The sequence below is a fragment of the Ciona intestinalis genome, chromosome 10 (assembly GCF_000224145.3).
Source record: "Ciona intestinalis chromosome 10, KH, whole genome shotgun sequence".
NCBI classification, from domain to species: domain Eukaryota; kingdom Metazoa; phylum Chordata; class Ascidiacea; order Phlebobranchia; family Cionidae; genus Ciona; species Ciona intestinalis.
In genome coordinates, this window is record NC_020175.2 from 984,195 (window position 1) to 1,004,641 (window position 20,447).

Genomic DNA, 20,447 nt, shown 5'->3' on the forward strand with positions numbered 1-20,447 from the left:
CTTGGGCAAGACACTGAACGACAATTGCTCCTATCCAGTGGTCACTAATGGGTTGTCCAAATTCTCAGCCAAACATAAAAAAAATAACCACCCACAAAGTAACATACATGGTGACTCGGAAGCTGGCACGAGGTGTTAAACCCGTGTGATAACGACTGTCGTTTTCCGGCCACGCGAGGATAAAGTAAGTTACATTCATTCAATCTCGTCTCTTTATGATTCTAGCAAAAGGCTTGTCGTTTTGACATAATTATTTGTAGAAACAATAGATCTTACCCGAAGAGGCTTTGCTTCATTGCTGTTACTCTTCCCTCGCATGACTGGAAATTGATACCCTGCACTCAACCCATCATTGCTTATACTAATAGATGCTTGATTCCCATTTTCCGTCAACGATAAACAAATAAGCATCAACGATAGACTAACGCAGAGATAAACGTACTTTCTATAGAACTGCACCATCTATTCACATGCTATACAGCAAATATAACGTGCTATATATACTTCCATGGTAATAAAATAAGCGGAAATACATCACGAGGTCATTGGTTTTCGCATCGCATCTATACACAAAAGATATAAAACAACTACCTTAGTAGAGTTCTAAAGCCAACTGTCAGAATGCTACTTGTATTCCCAGTGGTCCTTTATTTGTTGTCTAAATTGTCGATCAAACATTAAAAACAATATCCCACTAAGTTACAAACGCAGTAACTCGTTTTTTTAACCAAGAACCAATTTCTGCTTTTATCTATATCGTCCAGTGTTTAACGCTGTTGTGTCAGAATTTTGTTTTATTTGTCGCAAGCGCCACGATAAGGTGATTCATTCTTTCAGTTTTAATGACCACCCAAATACTATTAAGTTGATTTAAAATGATCTATCCTATTTACTGTGTTTTATTGAACATAATTAAATTGAATTTGAAGGCTTTTTTTGGTCCACGATGCACCAGCTCAGAACAAAGCAAGAATTCAACAAGATCAAAGCCGGATTGGAGATTATAATTTCCCTTTTAAAGTAATTTGTAGATGTTGATGGATTTCAAATACCACCAGGCATAGGAGGACGCAAACCATATTTCTTAGCAATATTGCCTTGAGCAAGAGCTGCAGCTTGCAATGCATATAAATGTGCCATTTCCAATTCGGACTTTGCAAAGTCGATTGAAACAGCAAAGTGTTTGCAAGCTTTTTCCAAGTTACCTCTGCATGGAAATTTTGGTTTTACACACACATACTATGCAATACAAAAAGTCAAATACATGAAAAAATAAAAAAGGGGCAAAATTTATGCATAATACAGAACACTTGCATTATAAAATAACTAAATAGGTATAACAAAGTTACATGTACTAAGAAGATAAATATGTTACATGTATTACCTACTGTTGATGCAGGTTATAACACCCCACAAGTGAGGTTTCAAAGTTAAAGATTCCAAATAACACAGCCTACCTTTGCACTTCTATCGTCCCCATAGTCTCATGAGCAAAATCACATTTCTCATCAATTTCCAAAGCTTTAGAAATCAAACTTACAGCTTTCTCTACATCTTGCTTCCATTGCAAAGCTAACAACCTTTATAAGATAAAGGAATAAATTAAAAACAACAGATACCAGTGATCCAGTGTTAAAATAAATGAAAAATTACAACAGTAACTTGCAACATTAAAATTAAACTAAAGCTTTAACATCTAGTGAGGTGTATGCAGTTGCATACCTCATCGTTATATAGAAGAAAACAATTACATTTGAATACCAGTTCCCTGTCTAGTGACATAGACACTGAGATATTTAACTAGGATATTATATCACGTTATAATCTATACTTGTTGGCTTAAATCAGTGGTTCCCAACCTCCGGACAACTTTTTCTGTCAGTTCACCAAATTAAATATATTACAATTTTAAATCTCAATTGCAAAATGCAAGAAACTTCAATAGAACCACGTGCATGATTTAAATATAAAATATAATATGTTGATTTAAAAAAACAGAGTCAAATTTCTTATTAAAATAAAGTTTGCTTTTGATTATTTTGCTTTTGAGTTTAGTTCCATTTTGGGTTGATTTTGATTTTTTAAGATCTAAGTGTCCGGAAAATTTGTTTGGAAATTTTACCAGCCATAAGATAAAATAGTTGAGAACCACTGGCTTAGATTCCTACAACAACGTATCCATTATTACATCATCTTACCCTCTATGAACAAACAGTGTAGCATTGTCAGGTTCAATCTTGATTGCATCTTGAAATAAACTGTCGGCTTTCTCAAAGTTTCCACAATCGGTTTGGGCCTGTTGGTAACAAACGATATTTAATTAAGAACTTTAATGGAATATGCTGCAGTCATAATAAATAGTTGCATCAAAAAAATTTTTATCCTTAAATTGTTAAATATTGTTTATCTTGGTTAATTGCATGTGAAATGAATTCTCACTGGTTTAAAACATAAGATCGAAATATAGTAGGTTGCGATGGGTTAAGATGGCTCATGTTTTTATTCTCTTTTATTATCCCAATTTGAATTTAAAAAAACAATATTCCAAGAAATAAGAATTATACAATGGTATTCTAACAATTCCACAGATTGTTGTTTATTAACCAGTAATATATTTATATTTAAGCATTGGTAGTTAGGTAAAAATGAGTTTATTGCTTTGAAATTTCACATTGGACCAAAACCCTTTTATTATATAAAATGAAAAACTTCTATTTAACACAAGTTGTTTACTTCACCAACCTGTGCATATAAACCATATGTTTCGGAGCAATGCGGATATTGCGAAATAATGTCGTTAAACTTGTTCATGGCTTCTTCTGTTTTTACGACGTCCTTCTTAGAATGCGATTGTCTGTGTGTTTAGGTTTATGTCAGTGGTTGCTCATTTTGGGTTAGTATTTTTTTTCTTTTGTGGTACATGTAATTTATCTACACTTTAAAAAAACTCAATAGAAGTTAGGTATAATGTATAGTGGGTCAAGCAACCATGCTTTTATATAAAATGTTTACTCAAATATTTTTTACCCTTAGTGTGATGAAAGACTCAGTCTTATTTATCTTCAGGTGGTGTAGCAACACGAGTGTTCTGTTTCATACACCTCATGCCTATCCACTGCGCTGTAGATATATATAGACAAGTAAATAAATGTTAAGTTTAAGTTAATAGATCACCTGTACATGGTATAACACCTTTGGGCATGAGCCATTGCAAAATTAGGATTAAGCGCGATACATTTGTCAAAGTCAGCCAGTGCAAGATCAACTTTGTCCAATAATATGTTGAGCTGTATGAAGGGGTTGATATGTGATGACATTTATAAAAGTAGGAATTATAATAACACTGATAGACAGAAGCTTGAACCCTTGATGCCCCTCATGGGCAACAAAGACTTACCCTGGAGTTTTCTACACTGCATTAAAATAAACCTTGGGACCAATAAGTTAGATTTATTTTACAATGACAAACTATTTTATAATATGCTAGAAAAAATAAATATGAGCTGGGATGCAAGTCAGAGTTGACTTATTACCCCAAAGACATAACATGAAGGTTTTAACCAATATGGAAAGTAGGTTTTTAAATTAAGTATCCTCAATTGAATTATCTGAGTATAGGTTATAAATATATTTACAAAACAAATACATGTTTAAATGCTTTTTTTAGCAGAAAGGAAATGGCCAATTATGACATAATTATTACACAATAATAGCATGTCAAAGGTATATTTGTCAATGTATACAAACAATAATACATGATATGAAAGTAGCAAACACAAAGATTTCTTATAATAAACATTTTAACACATATTTTTTAGGCTTTTAAACATTTTGATGTTTTTTTGTTACATTTAGCCAATTCAAGCCATGAATGAGCATATTTATGTTGATGATAACAGTTATTAAAAAGGTTGATTTATTTAAACAAACAATGACCTAAATAAAAATACCTAAAGGGGCAGATCAATGAAAAATAAAATTTGTATATAGATCTTTCTTGTTGGTATGCCCTTTTCAGCATATATTTCGGCTAGGACGGCTGCTACACTTTGAATATATCTCTTTTACCTTATATTCTGTATAAATAAAGTGCCCATGATTTATCATACCTGTCCACGATGATGGAAAACATCACAATTCTCTTGATCTATTTGAACAGCTAGTTCGAAGTCAGTTTCAGCATCCTCGGGTTTCTGTAGTTGCATACTCATGCTTCCTCGCTTGATAAGTGCATTGGCTCTCAACTGGACAATAACAATAAATTTAACATTCTTGCATGCTACTTACAATATGGGAATATTAGGCAGTTCCAGTGTGTTTTCAAATTAGACTTTAAAAAGGAATAGAATAGTTAGGAATTTAGTTAGGAGTTTCTATACCTTTCTAAAGTTGAGTTAAAATTAAATAATTAAATTTTAAAAAATACAACTGGCTTTGCCTAGTTTTTCGCTGAACTTGCACAAAAACAGATTTTATGAGACTGTAAATATTATTCTCTGCTACTTTATAATCCAAGAAGCATATTTAAATTTAAGTTCAAATGACTAAATTATTTAAAGATTGCAACTTGCTTGACATTTTCTACTTCAAACTGTATTTTGTAAGAATGTTGGAGCTGTTTAGAAATCGTTTACTTGTGCTACTTTACAAGGTGGGAATTAGACTGGGCATTTTAAACGACTAATGTATATTTTAGTAGTCTTGACTATAAACGGGTTGGTTTCTGTCGCATTTGCCGAAAACATGTTTTGTCCTACAATTAAAAAATTTCTCACTATACCTTAGGATGTGCTTGTTTCATGTCAATTACTCGGTCCAGGTCAGGTTTTGCTTCATCGGAATTCCCGGATAGTAAATAGAATGTTCCTCTTAAAAGTAAAGCATCGGGCAAGTAGGATGGGGCGGCATCTTCTAAAAAGTCAAAGTCAGGTTAAATATCACTAATTTAGAAAAAATCAAATACTAGTCTACGTACTTTAAAAAGAAACTGTAACTAAAACTGGTACTTTTATAGGAACATATAAGAAGGAAATGAAATATTGATTAAACCATCAAAAATGCAGTAAAAGCTTTTTTTATTAGAACTTAAAAGTGTAGGCCCTATGGGACAGTATCGATTAGATAGGCATAAATGCAGTAATAGCTTTTTTTGTTACAATTTAAAATAGATTGGAACAGTATTGCTGAACCGGCATAAACTCAGTATGAGCTTTTCTTAAAAGTTCAACTTATACCTGTTTTTTCCTGGGTGAACTCTGCTTCATGGGGTGTATCATCATTACCACTTGAATTGATTTCTGCCGAACATTCTTGTATCACTGTAGAGTAATTACCATCTTCAAGCGCTATCTTTGCACGAATGTATCCACTGTAAATATGAATATGTTTTAATCTTATGAATCTATATTTTTCTTCCAAAAACACTAACATTTTAATTCTCTGTTCTGATATCTCTGCCTAAACAAGCATAAAATCACAGAAGTAGATTGCAGTATTGCACAGTAGTAAAATCAAGACTCAATACCCTTTTTATAGATATATAGACAGAGGTTGCCAAAATATTGTTTAAGTTTTTGTTATGTAGTAACCTGTACCGGTTGAGAAACTTTAACAGATAAACCAACCCACCTGTTATCAGCAGAACTTCGTTGTTCCTCAGTTAATACAGCAGATATAAGATCATCATTAAAACTTGCAAAATATTGCTTGATGAAAATGGGGGAAGGCATCATTGGTTTGCGATTCTGGGTGAAAGAATATAATATTTCAATTTGAATGCAGTAAAATGCATAAGTTTTTAAATGTTTGCTCAGATTCTCTGGTGACTTTGTTAAAATCTTAGTTGTAAACATAGGGTACCTCATTCATTAATGTATTAAATGCAGTATTTTTGGTCCTATTGGTTTATGTGAACATCTGATTGCACAGCAAATTCTAATTTTGGCCTTTAAATGAGGTGGTAAAACGATGTCACCCCTGTTTCAGGCCCGTGACTTTTTCCAAAAATTGTATTTAATGTATCACCTTGTATTTCTTTTCAGCCTTCTCCTTTCCAATTTGCTTTAAAATAGAATCAGCATACATCATGGTGCTGTTGTTTTGGAAGCCTTCGAGAATGCACACAGTTGTGATATCTAAAAATAATGTATGTGTTTTTAACTCTAAGCAGGTAATTTTGACAGTAAACAGAATAACATGGAAGATGCAAATAAATTTTTAAACCATGTTTCTTTCAAACTAAGAAAATGGCACTAAACCATACCTGGCAGGGTAGCCAGACCAACCAAAAATTGTTATGCACTGCATTAACCAACAGACATTGGGAAACCAATGACATTGTTTTAAAGTATTGTGCCAAATCACTGCCTTCTATCTGCAATGCATGCATGGCTGTATGTATGCATTGCAGACAGTCGCACATATGTCATCATTTTAGACGAAATATTATGGTAACCAGCTAACCATTAGCCTATACTGATATACTATATTACTAGTATGAATAGCCCATATAAATTTTAAATCACAATTGCATTTTAATCCAATATTATAACTTTGACCTTCAAGGCAGTTTTCTTTCTGATCCAATCTCTCATAAGCCTTAGATCGCCTGTGAAGAGCCTTGACATATCTTTGGTTAAGATTAATTGCAGCAGTGCATTCATAAACTACATCTCCCCAACGTTCCTATAGTTATTGAGGGAAATATTAATAAGATGCTTAACTCCGCGGTTCCCAAAGTGGGCGCCGCGGCGCACTAGTGCGCCGACGCAACTCGTCAAGTGCGCCGTGAAAATTTGCAGAAACATTTCCAATTTAGCATGGTCGAGATAATTGATTTGTATTAATATTTTATTGCAATATAAATTGTTGTTTTATATAAAAATCCAACGTGTTTGTTCAATAATAAAATTTAAAAAGTTTGTTTTCGCATTTCTATCTGTACAGTAGATTTGTATATTACGTAACAATGCCAATTATTTCTTTCGGTTTGCAATAATCATGTCCAGACTGTGGTACAACACTTTTCATATGCTTAAGTTTCATATGCTTAAACGAGCCTAATTTTAAAATACACGATAAAACTGTAAAAATGCGTTTTTATTTCTAAGACCTTTGGCTAAGTGCGCCGCAAACATTTTGAATAGCTCAAGTGGCGCCGGGTGAAAAAAAAGTTTGGGAACCACTGGCTTAACTGATTATAAACTTTAATACCTTTCATTATATTATATTCATAATGCAAATACCTTACTGTTAATAATTAATGAAACATACACAGTCAAACAGGGACATATACGTAAGATGATCTTTGTGATCTTCTTAAATCAGTTTGTAATTAATTGATATTATAAATAAAATATCTTGATGTTATGACTAATATTGTAATAAAAGTGCAGGTGCAATGCAACACCAGGTTATAACTTGCCATAACAACCATACTCTAGGAGTATTGAGACGTAACATATCGCTATTCATTATTGTGGTGTAATAAATCTTTAAACCTACACAAGTCACGTGAATTAAAGTGACGAAGCGTGTTTTCCCGCATTTTCAAATTTAATTTTCGACAGGAACGCCTGTTTTTTAGGAAAAAATATTTTGAAACCAAATGTTTTACTGGCCATCAGCTAAAGCATTATCCTCTCCGTACAGAATAAAAATTCTACAGAATATTTTGATTTACCATTTTTTCCATCGCTGCTGCTTTGTTTTGATGATAAGTAGATTTTTCAGTGTTATGGTTATCAGGACACACAGCGATTGCTTCAGAATATTTTTCAATTGCCTCCTCATATTTGCCTTGCTTGAACAATCGGTTTCCTTCATTTTTTAAATCTTGCGCTTCTTGAAATTTTGACTGAAATAAAATATAAGATATTAATGAAGAACATCAGTTAAAAGCATGCCTCTTAAAAATAACATTAATAAAAGCTCATGTGTGATAGTTGTAAGAAATTTGTAATTATGATGCTAGAAATACAAACAATATAACAAAACAAATGTCTCTAATTGTATTATTTACCTTTGGTTTGCTTACAGAAGCATTTTCAGAAGATACATTCACAGATAACTGGGAAGATCTATTAGGTGATGAGCTTCCTTCTGGTTCACTTCTTGCATCTTTGGCGGTAGGTTTTTCTGCGTCTTCCAGCAACAAATCTTGTGTTTTGGTTTTCGAACCAGTTCTTAAGTAATAGATGCCAACACCAGCAATTACAACTGGCACGCCGACAGCTAATGCAATTTTCCATGTTGGCCAGGACCCTTCGCCAGATATATTATCAGACATATTGGAATTTAATATTGCTAAGGGTAAAAAAACCTTCCAAAAACGCTTATTTTACATCTGAAGTAATTGAGAAACAAATTGTTGATAGAATAGTAGTAAGATGGGTAGAACCCTATTTTAATAAATGGCAAATGCGGAACTTAACGCAATTATATTTATAAATAAATATTGGTGCTAGTGAAAAATTTTCCCCCTTGCCTACAGAAAAAAACGAGACACCAAAAAAACAATGATCATCCTTCTGTTTATGAACACAACAAGTCGTAGCTGTTCGCATGGTTCTGCACTGCCGCACAGTGAACACATGGCCCAACACTTCGCTATTGAAAGAAAGAAACGGGGAATAACGTTCACAAACGGTTTAAAATATTCAATTTGAGGTGAAACAATAAAACCATGTGTAAGATGTGTTTATATATTATCATATTATGCATGATTCCAAGGCATTTTTATATCACGTAAGGGTATTTGACTCCAAAATATGTTTTTTGGAAAAACGATTTGAATAATTAATTTTTTGTTATTTTTTAAAAATTTATTGGACTTTTGAGAATAATTTCAATATCATGAACTGTGCAAATAACTTTCGCAATTTTGAACTGACATAAGTTACCCAGATAGTAAAAAAAAGAGTTTGTAAGGTTTATCTCGTCGTATAATGGCGCTAGACAGTTAATATTTTTAATGAACAAAGTTGATAGATGGGTACACACCAAGGTGTTTTCATGCTGTTTGTCGGTTAAAGTTGACGGTTTGGTTTACTTGTCTGGATGAAGGTGCAATACGGTGTCTATATCAAACAACAGGCGTCTGTGAAACTTCCGTGTACGTCGCTCTTTGTAACTATTTGATCTAAATTGTACATCCAAAGTGTTTAACTATAATTGTTTTGGTATTCGTTTGTTTTCATACCATACGGTTTTTGAATGTATTTATTCTTACAGGAATATGCCAACAAATTGTGATAACTCTACTTACTGCTGCAGAATATATAATATGTTTAAAGCAATGTAGAGACAAATTTAGCTCTGTCATTCCGAGTAATTCTTCTGTGACTACTTGCTTCAATAAGCAGTGCATTCTGCAAGTGCAACATGACGTCAAATGGGCAAGTAGGAGATGCATCTTGTCAACAAAATAATTCACACAAACCACCAAGCTATGTTAGAGTTGGTTGTTATGAAATTGAACGCACGATTGGAAAAGGCAACTTTGCTGTCGTCAAACTTGCAACTCACATTCAGACAAAAGCTAAGGTCATTCTTTTATTTATTTTTTCAAATATAAAATAACTTTTTTGTAACTAAATTATTTGCAAACTATTGCAAAGTAGCAGCCTACTTAAGATAGAAGAAGTAAATTTTGTTTATCTGTTTTCTAAGTATTTATATTATTTATTTGTGTAAAAACTTTTCATTTATGTTTACTATTTGATAGATTTTGGAGGTTATTCTAGTACAACATAAATAGGCTATATACAGCTTTGGCAAAAATCAACCAAGGCTTTACAATCCAGTTGTTTTTGTTTATTTGCAACAAACTTGGGTATTTACTTTTCTGTTTACCACAAGTGCCACAGCACTTAAAAAACAAATTTATGCCGTGGAGTTGCGGTTTCTCCGGCTTGTCCATCTCCATTAGAAGAATTGCTCTTACAGTTTTGCCGGGGGCATTTTTGTGAATAACTATTGGGATAATGCTATGGGACTTAAGAGTATGCTGAAATACCAAGGCCTTTGTAGTCATGTATGGAATACTTGTGTGTTACAGTTTATTCTCTCAGAGTATCCTTTTTGCATCACACAAATCGATGTATAAAATTATTAATAAAGTTAAGTCAATAAAGTGTGTTTTTTATGATAATTTTCCTTACTAAATAACAGTAAAACCCAAATTTATATTAGTTTTTATACACATGGTAAAAGCCCAAAAGCTGTTCTGATAAAACTACTTGTGTATTTTTGGTTTGCTAATTAGAATCTTTAATATTTAGGTTGCCATTAAAATTGTGGATAAAACTCAACTTGATAAAGAAAACTTGAAGAAAATCTACAGAGAAATCGAAATAATGAAGGAGTTAAGACATCCACATATTATAAAGTTATATCAAGTATGTCTGATGTGTATACTAATTTATTGGTTCTAAACTACATAAACATACAAAAGCAATATATATAGTCCTAGCACCCTGAATGTTAGGGTAATGAGCTAACTCTGGCCTAAATCTAAATCTACTTGCCATTATTTTACACAATTATGACCGAAACAGGCTATAATAGTGTAATAGTTCGGTTAAACAATTTCTGAAATATGTCAGATCCCTTGTGTATTGATTGTAGTCTGTTTAGGGACCACTGTAGTAAACATTGTGAAAATAGATTTAAAAAAGATTTTACAAAAGTAAACTTTCATCCTATATATTTTGCCTGTGGTCATACAAAAGGCTGAATTCTTAACATTTTCCGCCAACATTGAATATGTGTCAACACCTATTTACTGCCTCCAAAATATACTTTTCCACAGTTGTTTGTCAGTTTAGACTTTATCCAACTTCTTTGTTTTACAGATAAACTTTTATGTAAAATATAAATTCTTTGCAGTGTATTTCTGATTGTTCATAAATGACTATCTTTACCTTTGTTAAAATCACAGGCTTATCTTATGATATAAATGGGAATAAATATGCAAACATCTGTCATGAGAACAAATGTGTGAAATTTTATTGATCTGTACATTTCTTGTAGCTCCTAAAATCACTGGCACTATGCCCTTTGAATTTATTTACTGTGCTGTTGTTTTTGCTTGATTTTTCAGACCATGGGAACCACTGTGTGGTTTTGGTGGTAATTTTTCATTGAATTCTGTGTTTTCATAAACAATACGCTTCATGCATTCCTGTGTGCAAGCGTACGAACATAGTGATTTCTTACCTCTCATATTACACAGTCGCCATGTGCCATAAATTTAAACCTGAATATTTGCAGTTGCCAAGGGCAGGGTAAATTACAGGTCTCTGGCATCCATAATATTTGTATTAATGTTAAATCTTAGGCCTTAATAATGTAGTTATCTCATATATTCATATGAAAACTATTTGCACTTGTTACATCATACCCATGGGCCATGGCCATAACACTAGATTTCGCATCATTGTTTTAGAAATCAATTTTTGTGTATAATTTTATTTCAGATGCCTATAAAGGCATGATTAGTGTGTATTGATTGAATGTTGGATGGGGGAGTTGCATGCATTTAAATGTAGCAGTATCTGATAAGAAAGTTGGGTCATGAGATTAGTCATAAGATTACACAGAAGCAGGAATGTTACTTATTTAACTAAAATTTAGACCGAAACTATGTAAAACTCTACACCCCATGCTTTAACTGGGCATCTGTATCAGACAAGTTTACACTACATTAAGTTACTGTAACATAGTTTGCTCCAACAGCAGTTTGCGCCAACAGTGTTTATTAAATGATTAAATACTTTTTGTATCAAAAGTAGTTATATACGTATTTCACAACACATTACGATGCAATGAAAAATGAGTCAAAACTTTCAAAACAGAATCCCGCACGCTACCATACGCGCATACTCAAGTAGCAATTATCCATCGATAGTGATGAATTAACCGTCAGTAAAAAATTTAAACCCTTTTCGCAATGCTATACTGCCATGCAGCAAATCGTTTTCCTAAATTTCTTCTTTCAGCACCTTGGCAGCGATTTACAAAGGTGTTTAGTGTTTTTGCAAGCTTACCGTATAAGGGTTTAATGGTTAACTGACCAATTTACAAGGACAGATCCACTGCCAACATGAGATACCTCTTAAATGCTTTCCTTATCACCATTTTCCATGTGTTAGGAATTTGTTTTACCCATTGGACCCAGCCCACATGGATTAGTTATCCATTAACCTCAAGATGATTCATTCCTATTCATTTGAACTCTTCATAAACCGAGTCTCACGTAATTCCAGACCGCATGACATTTTATATTAACCTAATTATTTGAGAAGCACAGATGCTTTGTATTGTAGCATTAACAGATAGGAAATCTGGTTTAATTAAGAAAATATTCACTTTTCTCTATTTGGGTTCAACAGCCACACTTTTTAACTGATGCTATTTGATTCCCTTCTCTTTGTTTTACAAATAATAAGGGCTTTTTTTCTTTCCAAATGATAATAAAAAAATGATGATGTATTACGGTAAATAGAACCAACTGCATAGAAAGTGTTGGGTATTTTAATCTTTGGTAATTTAAGTTTGATAATAATCTTTCAGACTCTTATTACTCTTTACTTCAAAGCCAATACCTTTATAGCTGTAGTTTGTGAGACTCCTGTGGTTACATAGTTAAAATAAAAGGCTTGCAAATTAGGTCACATCCTTTTAGTTGGTTATGTTTATAAAATTTGTTCTTACAATACTTTTGGTCACATCAACACTTACTTGACCAATCAAAAAAATAGATATTAATCTCCTTGTGTAAAGTTTAATATTTAATTTAAAAATATGCTGTTTATAAATTTTATAAAAAAAATGCTGGTTAGAGTGGAAAGAGCACAATATCTGTATGTTATACAACTTACACCTTTACAAATCATAGATTAAAATAATGTGTTCAGTTCATTGATAATTGAATTATTCAAACCAACACGTTTCATCCATCCAGGTGATGCAGACGGAAAACAAGTTGTTTCTTGTCACTGAATATGCAAGCAGCGGTGAAATCTTTGGTAAGTCTTTTCTCACAGTTACTTCCATCTTTGTTTAAGGATAAGATTATACATAATTGATGTAGATGGTATTAGTGGCTCCGCCGAGCTAAGTCTTTCTATTTATTACTTAAGGAATGTATTCGTATGCACGATATAATCATTCTTATGGTCATGCCTCATATATATCATGACTATATTTTTACTATATAGATCACCTTGTGGCACATGGGCGCATGGCGGAGCGTGAAGCAAGGATTAAATTCAAACAGATTGTTGCTGCTGTCTACTACTGTCACTCTCGTCACGTAGTTCACAGAGATCTAAAAGCGGAAAACCTCCTTCTCGATGCAGGAAAAAATATTAAAATTGCTGGTAATTTAAGTACAATAAAATGAAATGTTTGTTTGTACTTGAAAAATTTGTTGATTGCACATTCATAAAAATTTACATGTAGGAATAGTTATTTAATGGTCACACTTCTTTGTCATAACATACACTTTTGCCCCCTAATGGCTAGTGTCTGTTCTATTTTTAGTTTTTATAGAGTGTTTAAAAAATTGTTTGTCCCGTTAAACGTATGTGTCCTAAATTCCAATATAGGTATTTTTATGTGAGGCATTAGTTCTACTATACCATGCTCAAACTGTTAAACCTACCAAACTGGTAATTTCATTTAGCCCTAATTTTGTCCTTGCCCAGATTTTGGCTTTGCGAATTACTATAAAGGAGAAGATCTGCTGAAAACCTGGTGTGGTAGTCCCCCATATGCTGCTCCTGAACTCTTTGAAGGCAAAGAATACATTGGGCCTAAAGTAGACGTTTGGGTATGTAATCATATCACTATAGGATCATATACCATCCCTCTTACTTAGTAATGCCACTATCATCAAACCTGTTGTTATATGAGTGTATGATGTCACAAAAGGTGGCCTTCCACACACTTTGTGGTGTCGAATTTTAAATTATTGTATTTGGTGTGGCACAAAACGTTGTCTAAGCGACCAAAGTTCTTCCAACACAACAACAGCTGACAGATTTGTTGGCAGCTGTGTTGTCTTCACGTGTAGCTTGCCTTGGGAAAAGATTTCTTTATCTCGATAATTATCTTCCATGCCAAAATTCTTTAATAGTGAGGTCCATTTCTCATCAGTCATTGTAAAAGCATGATGGGTTAGGCTGTCTGCATAAAAGGCTATTTTTTTACGTCACATGCAATTGCCCATGGGCGACATGGTCGTAAGTCGTGTCAATACAGATAAAATTAAGTAGTTTATGTATACACACTCTCACACATTGGACCACCAATAATATTTTATTAGCAAAAATACTCTTCCCTCAGCTTTTTAAATTTAGTCTGCTTTTAAAATCATGTTTGTGTGTTTGTTTATACAAGTGTAATTTATACGGCTCTATAACCTCGGCACGGCTGCAGGCTGCTATGTGTTGTGGTTTGTTTTCTCGTGGCCCTGAATTACCAAGCAAACATCAGGAGGTTTAAGAAAATATGTCATTACCTTGTTGTTTGTAAAACAAACCAAATGTCCTATTGCTTTAAGTGCTAAAAACTGCCCTGCACAGTAAAAGCGTAAAGCCAACCACTTTTACGAATGCCAGCGTGGAATTAACGCATGTTTTTATTGGTTTCAAGCATCACCACACATTGCGGCATTAGTCAAATGTAAGAGGACACTGCTGCCACACTCGCGCCGTCGTTTGTTCTACCTGAGAGAGAATTACATGTGCGTCAGCGTGACGTCAGTGTAGATTCTCCCCCGTGGCGGTCTGTCCCCTGAGACTGTTATTTAATCTCTCCCTTAGACACGCACAAAACATATGTTTTTCATGTGTTTACCTATCACTACACTTTAATACCACAAGAGCATATCAAATGACAGGTTTACTTTCCATTACCTTACTCTTACAAACTTTATAAGATACAAATACCAGCTTACTATAATAGTAAACAACATTCAGTATTGTCATGTTATAGTATGGATCATCTCATTTGACATATTAAATTAATTTGAATTTACAATGGTTTTCATTGTGTGGCAAACACAATGTGTGACTATCAAAACGCTGCATTTATAATCCTGGATTACTTGGTTCTAAACTTGAATTTTTTAAAATATTTTTGTAATTTTAAATACTTTATCACCCCCAGCAAGCCAGACATAATAAAACATTAATCTTAATCACCAACAAACCTAATGACGGTCTTTATTTAATTTTGATGGCCAGCTCACCTTTAAGTGTGTGTTTTACTGATGATAACATAATATGTAAATAGCCAACAAACACACGATTGTTACATCTGTATGTTTCACAGCCAGCAAAATATTAATGTTCAAGAGAACTTGGTAGAGTAACAGATCCGTAAGATAAGCGTCATTGCGGCAACTTCACCAACTCACCAATTACTTGGAGATAAATCTTGCCTAAGGCAAAAATCTTAATAGTGAACTTCCAATTTCCCGCTACTAGGCTTGTCACTATGGCTTTAATTGTAGCATATAAAAGTACCAACATATCTTCATTAGCTTTCCATGAAGTACTATGTGTTCTCATAATCTACGGCACGTCACTGTCAAACTACTTTGTTGCATAAATTACATAAACACTTAAGGTCAATAACATTTGCCTGCTTTAAATGGCATTTCATGTCAAAACATTCACATGAATTTTAATAGTTATAACATATCAATTCTTAAAGCTCTAATTTTTATTTGATTTGATCTATTAATAAACACTGCAAATATCTTATTGCTAGAACTAACATTTACATACCAACTTGTACAGCGGGCGCTCTGTTTACTGTTTTTGTTTGTAATTTGATGCAGAGCCTGGGTGTCGTGTTGTACGTTCTAGTTTGCGGTTCTTTGCCCTTCGATGATTCGACCTTGCAAGCACTAAGACAGCGAGTTCTAAGCGGAAAATTTCGGATTCCCTTCTATATGTCATCAGGTCATACATAAATTTTTTATCCTTTTGCTCTGTACTTGAACTTTGGGTTAAATCTTAAGAGAATTTACAAGTGTAACTCTCTAAAGGTACATGAGGTTTAGGAATTGGGTTTTCTATGCAAAAAAAACGGGTTTCTTGTTAACTATGCAAATTTGTTACCAATCTGTACACCCATATTAAACATAGGAATTATTTAAGAGGCATAAAACTAAGTCTGAACGTTTTATGCCTAATTTAGGTGTTCTGACAATATCACTTCAGTGTTTGTTTAATTTTTGAAACCGGGATTACATTATACAATTTAGCACCACAGTTTTATGAGTAAATAGAATTTACCCTGCTGGTATGTATTTATGCAAACGAGCAGATCAAAATACATTGCATTGGTCGTTTATCATTAAAAGTTTCTGTATTTCATGCTATGATTGTAACTGCAATTTAACAATGTCACTACAAATTTTGTTAAAAATTTAACTTATAAAACCTATAAAATCCAATTACCATTTCAAACAGCTGACCATTCAAACTTAATGCCCACTCTGTGTTTACACTCATGCTTATTTACAGACTGTGAGCATTTAGTTCGTAACATGTTATTAATCAATCCATCAAGAAGATATTCCATGAAACAAATCTGTTCACATCGCTGGATGAAAACAACTGAAAGAGATGAAACATTTGAACGTTTTGTCCAGGAATGCAGCAACACCCAGGTTGGTGATCAGTTGCACAGCCAGATAACTAAATAGTTCGGGATTCCAACCCATCAAGCATTAGTAATGCAATAAACTAGAAGTTCACATAAAAATATTTCACACCATGTTTATTTTAATAAATTTTTCAAATATGTCGAAGTTCCCAAACTCCTCCTGCCTGCACTACTGTTTGTGGCTTTGACTTTAATACCTCGATAAATGCTTTGCTACTTTTGAGTGATCATTGATATAGAACAGTGATATAGTACTGTATTATGAAGATTGATCTATCATACTATTATATTAAATTCTAACTTATTAGTTTACAATTATTTATTCGAAAACAATTGTAAGCTTAGACTTATATTTTTGGCTACATTAACTAATTGTTTAATAACTAATATTTTAGCTTTAAAATATAAAACACTGACATTCTGATAAAGTGTGCTGCATAGGAGATAAAACTTTGGGTAAAGTAAATTTAGATTAATTTTTATGCTAAAGATAGATTTTTGGATAATATATTATAGCTGGTAGAATTGTATAGCCTACTATATAAAATCCTATTTTAAATAAATCAAAGGCACCAAAAAATATAGCAAAATTATTCAGTGCCAGATCTAATTTTTCATGGCAGTTACCCAACAAGCTTTTAAAAACAAATCTGTTAAAAAAAGTTTTATTATTAAACTGCCTCATTTCTGTACAGTATATTGTTTTTTACAACTACTTATTTATTACTTTATATATCCTTAACAAGAACATGAGCACAGTTGTAAACTTAACAGACATTATGTCTATTCTACACAACCACTAATACTTCTATGGTAAAAATGACATTAGTATTTTAAAGTTAATTTACATTTAATATGACAGATATTCTCTCTAAATCATTAATCCCCATCTAATATCAATTCTAATGACTTCATATTATATATATTGAAACTCAGAGACATTAAATGAAATAGGAAACCAGAATAAGCGGCCAATTTTTAGTCCGCCGTTGTTACTCAGTGGTTAGGCGGTTGTATAGTAATCAAAGGATACCGGGTTCAATGCTCGCTACTGATACACAAATTTGTTTTTTTTACACTCAAATTACATTTCTTTAACTTATTTGTCACTAATGGAGTTGTAGCATCTTGGGTTTCAGGGTTATAGACCAACTGTGATTTGCATTTGCCATGCTGTAGGACCAACACAGAATAAAATAGAATGTATTGTAATTTTGACTTTAAACGCGCATGCATACATAACTAATTTCAATTTTTTTTCAACAGAAACAGAATGAGCAGGAACCATTAAATGAATTTGTTTTGAATGAAATGGTATCATCTGGTGTTGACAAAGATCGTGTGATTAACGTGAGTCCTTTATTTATTTATTCATTTTAATTCACATTTCCTAAAACATAACAGCATAGGGACTAATATGAAATGTGTTTGTATGATATGTATGTCATTACAAGTTGTTTATAATGATGTAAGATTATATGCTTTTGCATTGGCTTCTGTTTAAAAATCACTTGATCCATAAACAAATGTTTTAAACAATAGATCAAGTTAAATTAATAAGATTGTATTTTCTAAGATTTAATTAAACTTTATCGCAGTGTTATCCGAATTATTCACCATATTTGTCATGTCTAGGCCATTAAATATATGAACACACCAGTTTTAATGTTTCCTCTAACACTTAACTGTGGAAGGAATTCATAGTTTCCAGTATTGACAATTTACGAGGTTGTTCCCAAACCAGTTCTCTTAACATTACCAACACAGTGTCCTTTTGTCAATGGATCCACCAATCCAAACCTTGTTTGTTTACCAAGCAACAACCTTCATTGGTGACATAGAATCACGTTATGTAAACTCTTCCTTACAAATTACTGTAACCCACTAGTAAAACATGCTCTCAAATTCCACCCAAGACTTTTATGACCCACTGTCTCTCATGAAGTGTTGCCCTGATTCCTGTAAATTCCTTTGAACAAAAACATTCATTCAAAAATTGTTGCAAAAGTTTTTACAAAACATTTCGTTGAAAAAATATTCAATTAATTGGATTGTTACAAAATAAAAATTTCTTTTCCCAAATTCTTATAAATTCTTAAATTTGACGTGAACTCAATTGCAAATTTTGACCCAAATACTGAATAGCTGTTTCCATGTGTTGACACAGGCTTTGCACTGTAGTTAATTCATCATATGTTACTTGCATGCATTGAGTCATAGGTAAACTTGTTGCCTGTAGTATATAGTATTTAGTAATGTAGTAAAAATCTGCTGTATAGCATTAGCATATCCTTTTGTGTTTCTTTGGTTACTATAATGCAGTCACATATTGTTCTAATCAATATTATTAAGTTTTACTCTAAAACTGATGTGTATATTCACTGCCACAGTTGCCAAACCCAGGATGGCAGGGTCAGCAGGTGCACTGAAATTTTAGTTACTGCATTAATCAGTATATATATATTATAATAAATAAGTTTGATGACTTTACAATAATGTGCAGTAGCTATCCCTGCCTCCCCTTTTGGCACTTATGTTCACTGGAATATAAACCTCAGAAAATTAATATCATAACTTTTTAAACTAATGTTTTTAATAAAAATTTTCATTGAGGCCAAAAACCCAAACTTGATTCAGTTGTTTTAAGTTTCGAACAATAAATGAAAAAAACCTCAAACCTATTGTTGTATTGTTATAATACAGACTCGTAAAAAGCTATATTTTCATTACAGTTAAAGAACCTGAGCAAATAAATTTTACAATTCCTAAAACTTCATGTTTCGTTTTAAGTTTTATAAAGATTTGAGCCAAACACTTACACCTGATTCAGTTTCTGTTCCAAGTTTTAAACAACAACAAAATAACTTCCAACATTTTTATGAATTGGGGCAAAAATTCAAAACACAAATTTTTTCTGTTTCATGTTTAAAACAAAAAAGTTTAAATCTTTTCTTAGCCATCCATGTTAATTTAGCCCACAAACCACAACTAACAATATTCATGTTTGCAGTCAATAATGAACAAGGAGTACGACAACTACAGTGCGTGCTACTACATTCAACTGGAGAAGTGGCGAAAGCACGCAGCAGCCAAAGCTTCATTGATAGCTCACTCACATGCCAACAATAACTCGGTAGAGGTGAGCTTATGGATGTGTTTACGAGCCCCTAAAAGCAATAAACAATAAAAATTCCTTGCATAGCAAGTTGTATTGCATCTCACTGTCATGTTTATTCATAGGCGTAACATTACGAATGACATGTCATTCCAAACCTCAAAATATCATATATCACCCTATTTGCTATAATTACAATCCCCACATTAATCAGATCCAGGGGCGCAACCAGGGGGGCTGTTTTGCTGTCATGACAGCCCCCTTTTCCGCAGACACGCACGCAGCCAGAAAGTGATAAGACGCACACACACGCGTTGCATTTAATATTACATTCCTTCGCTTAAAATTGGAATAACTTTTCGTTCAATTGTTACGTCACTTGTCCTATTGTAACGTAACTATTAATTATGACGTTTCATAATATAACAATCTGGAGGAATGTGCTAACTGCCCAACCAACCACGAGATCGAAACATCGTGTATGAGCGTCACATTTTTACGCTCTGCCCGGGCGTAGGAAATAAAGGAAGACGCATGTGGTAGCATACATTCAACACTTAACAAACGAAGCAATCGTTGTGAATTTATTCTCGTGAAAAGTGACGTAATAAAACTCTGGTTCTCGTGCGGTGTCATCAAACGATGTTTT

At 33.0% G+C, this 20,447-nt stretch overlaps 3 protein-coding genes across 3 annotated transcripts in view; 1 reads left to right on the forward strand and 2 right to left on the reverse strand.

Annotated features, from left to right (window-relative positions):
* Positions 1–546, reverse strand: part of LOC108949851 (heparan sulfate glucosamine 3-O-sulfotransferase 2-like) — a 2,457-nt gene extending 1,911 nt beyond the window's left edge. The window contains exon 1 of the mRNA XM_018813759.2: positions 277–546. Within this exon, the coding sequence (XP_018669304.1) occupies positions 277–462 (186 nt within the window). The 5' untranslated portion in view covers positions 463–546. The remainder of the gene's footprint in view (positions 1–276) is intronic.
* A 230-nt stretch (positions 547–776) lies between these two features.
* Positions 777–8,344, reverse strand: LOC100175257 (mitochondrial import receptor subunit TOM70-like). The gene is made up of 13 exons (XM_002127855.5): positions 8,021–8,344; positions 7,682–7,855; positions 6,558–6,684; positions 6,025–6,134; positions 5,629–5,744; positions 5,235–5,368; positions 4,781–4,911; positions 4,110–4,244; positions 3,175–3,287; positions 2,743–2,854; positions 2,199–2,296; positions 1,458–1,580; positions 777–1,207 (listed from the first exon to the last, which is right to left on the reverse strand). Exons 1-13 carry the CDS (start codon positions 8,285–8,287, stop codon positions 1,045–1,047), a joined length of 1,803 nt encoding a protein of 600 aa, XP_002127891.1. The 5' UTR covers positions 8,288–8,344; the 3' UTR covers positions 777–1,044.
* An 895-nt stretch (positions 8,345–9,239) lies between these two features.
* LOC100182214 (serine/threonine-protein kinase SIK3) overlaps positions 9,240–20,447 on the forward strand; it is a 24,980-nt gene continuing 13,772 nt past the window's right edge. The window contains exons 1-9 of the mRNA XM_018813755.2: positions 9,240–9,543; positions 10,281–10,397; positions 12,965–13,028; positions 13,221–13,382; positions 13,710–13,834; positions 15,851–15,974; positions 16,542–16,687; positions 17,950–18,033; positions 19,694–19,822. Of these exons, the coding sequence (XP_018669300.1) occupies positions 9,382–9,543; positions 10,281–10,397; positions 12,965–13,028; positions 13,221–13,382; positions 13,710–13,834; positions 15,851–15,974; positions 16,542–16,687; positions 17,950–18,033; positions 19,694–19,822 (1,113 nt within the window). The 5' untranslated portion in view covers positions 9,240–9,381. The remainder of the gene's footprint in view (positions 9,544–10,280; positions 10,398–12,964; positions 13,029–13,220; positions 13,383–13,709; positions 13,835–15,850; positions 15,975–16,541; positions 16,688–17,949; positions 18,034–19,693; positions 19,823–20,447) is intronic.

Bases quoted from the DNA above. Each gene is read 5' to 3' on its own strand.
- LOC100175257 (XM_002127855.5), bottom strand. From the start codon at position 8,287: ATGTCTGATAATATATCTGGCGAAGGGTCCTGGCCAACATGGAAAATT. The intron at 6,135-6,557 runs GTCAAAGTTATA...CATTATTTTTAG, and splicing joins GAAAGAAAACTGCCTTGAAG to ATATCACAACTGTGTGCATT. The intron at 2,297-2,742 runs GTTGGTGAAGTA...TGTTACCAACAG, and splicing joins CATATGGTTTATATGCACAG to GCCCAAACCGATTGTGGAAA.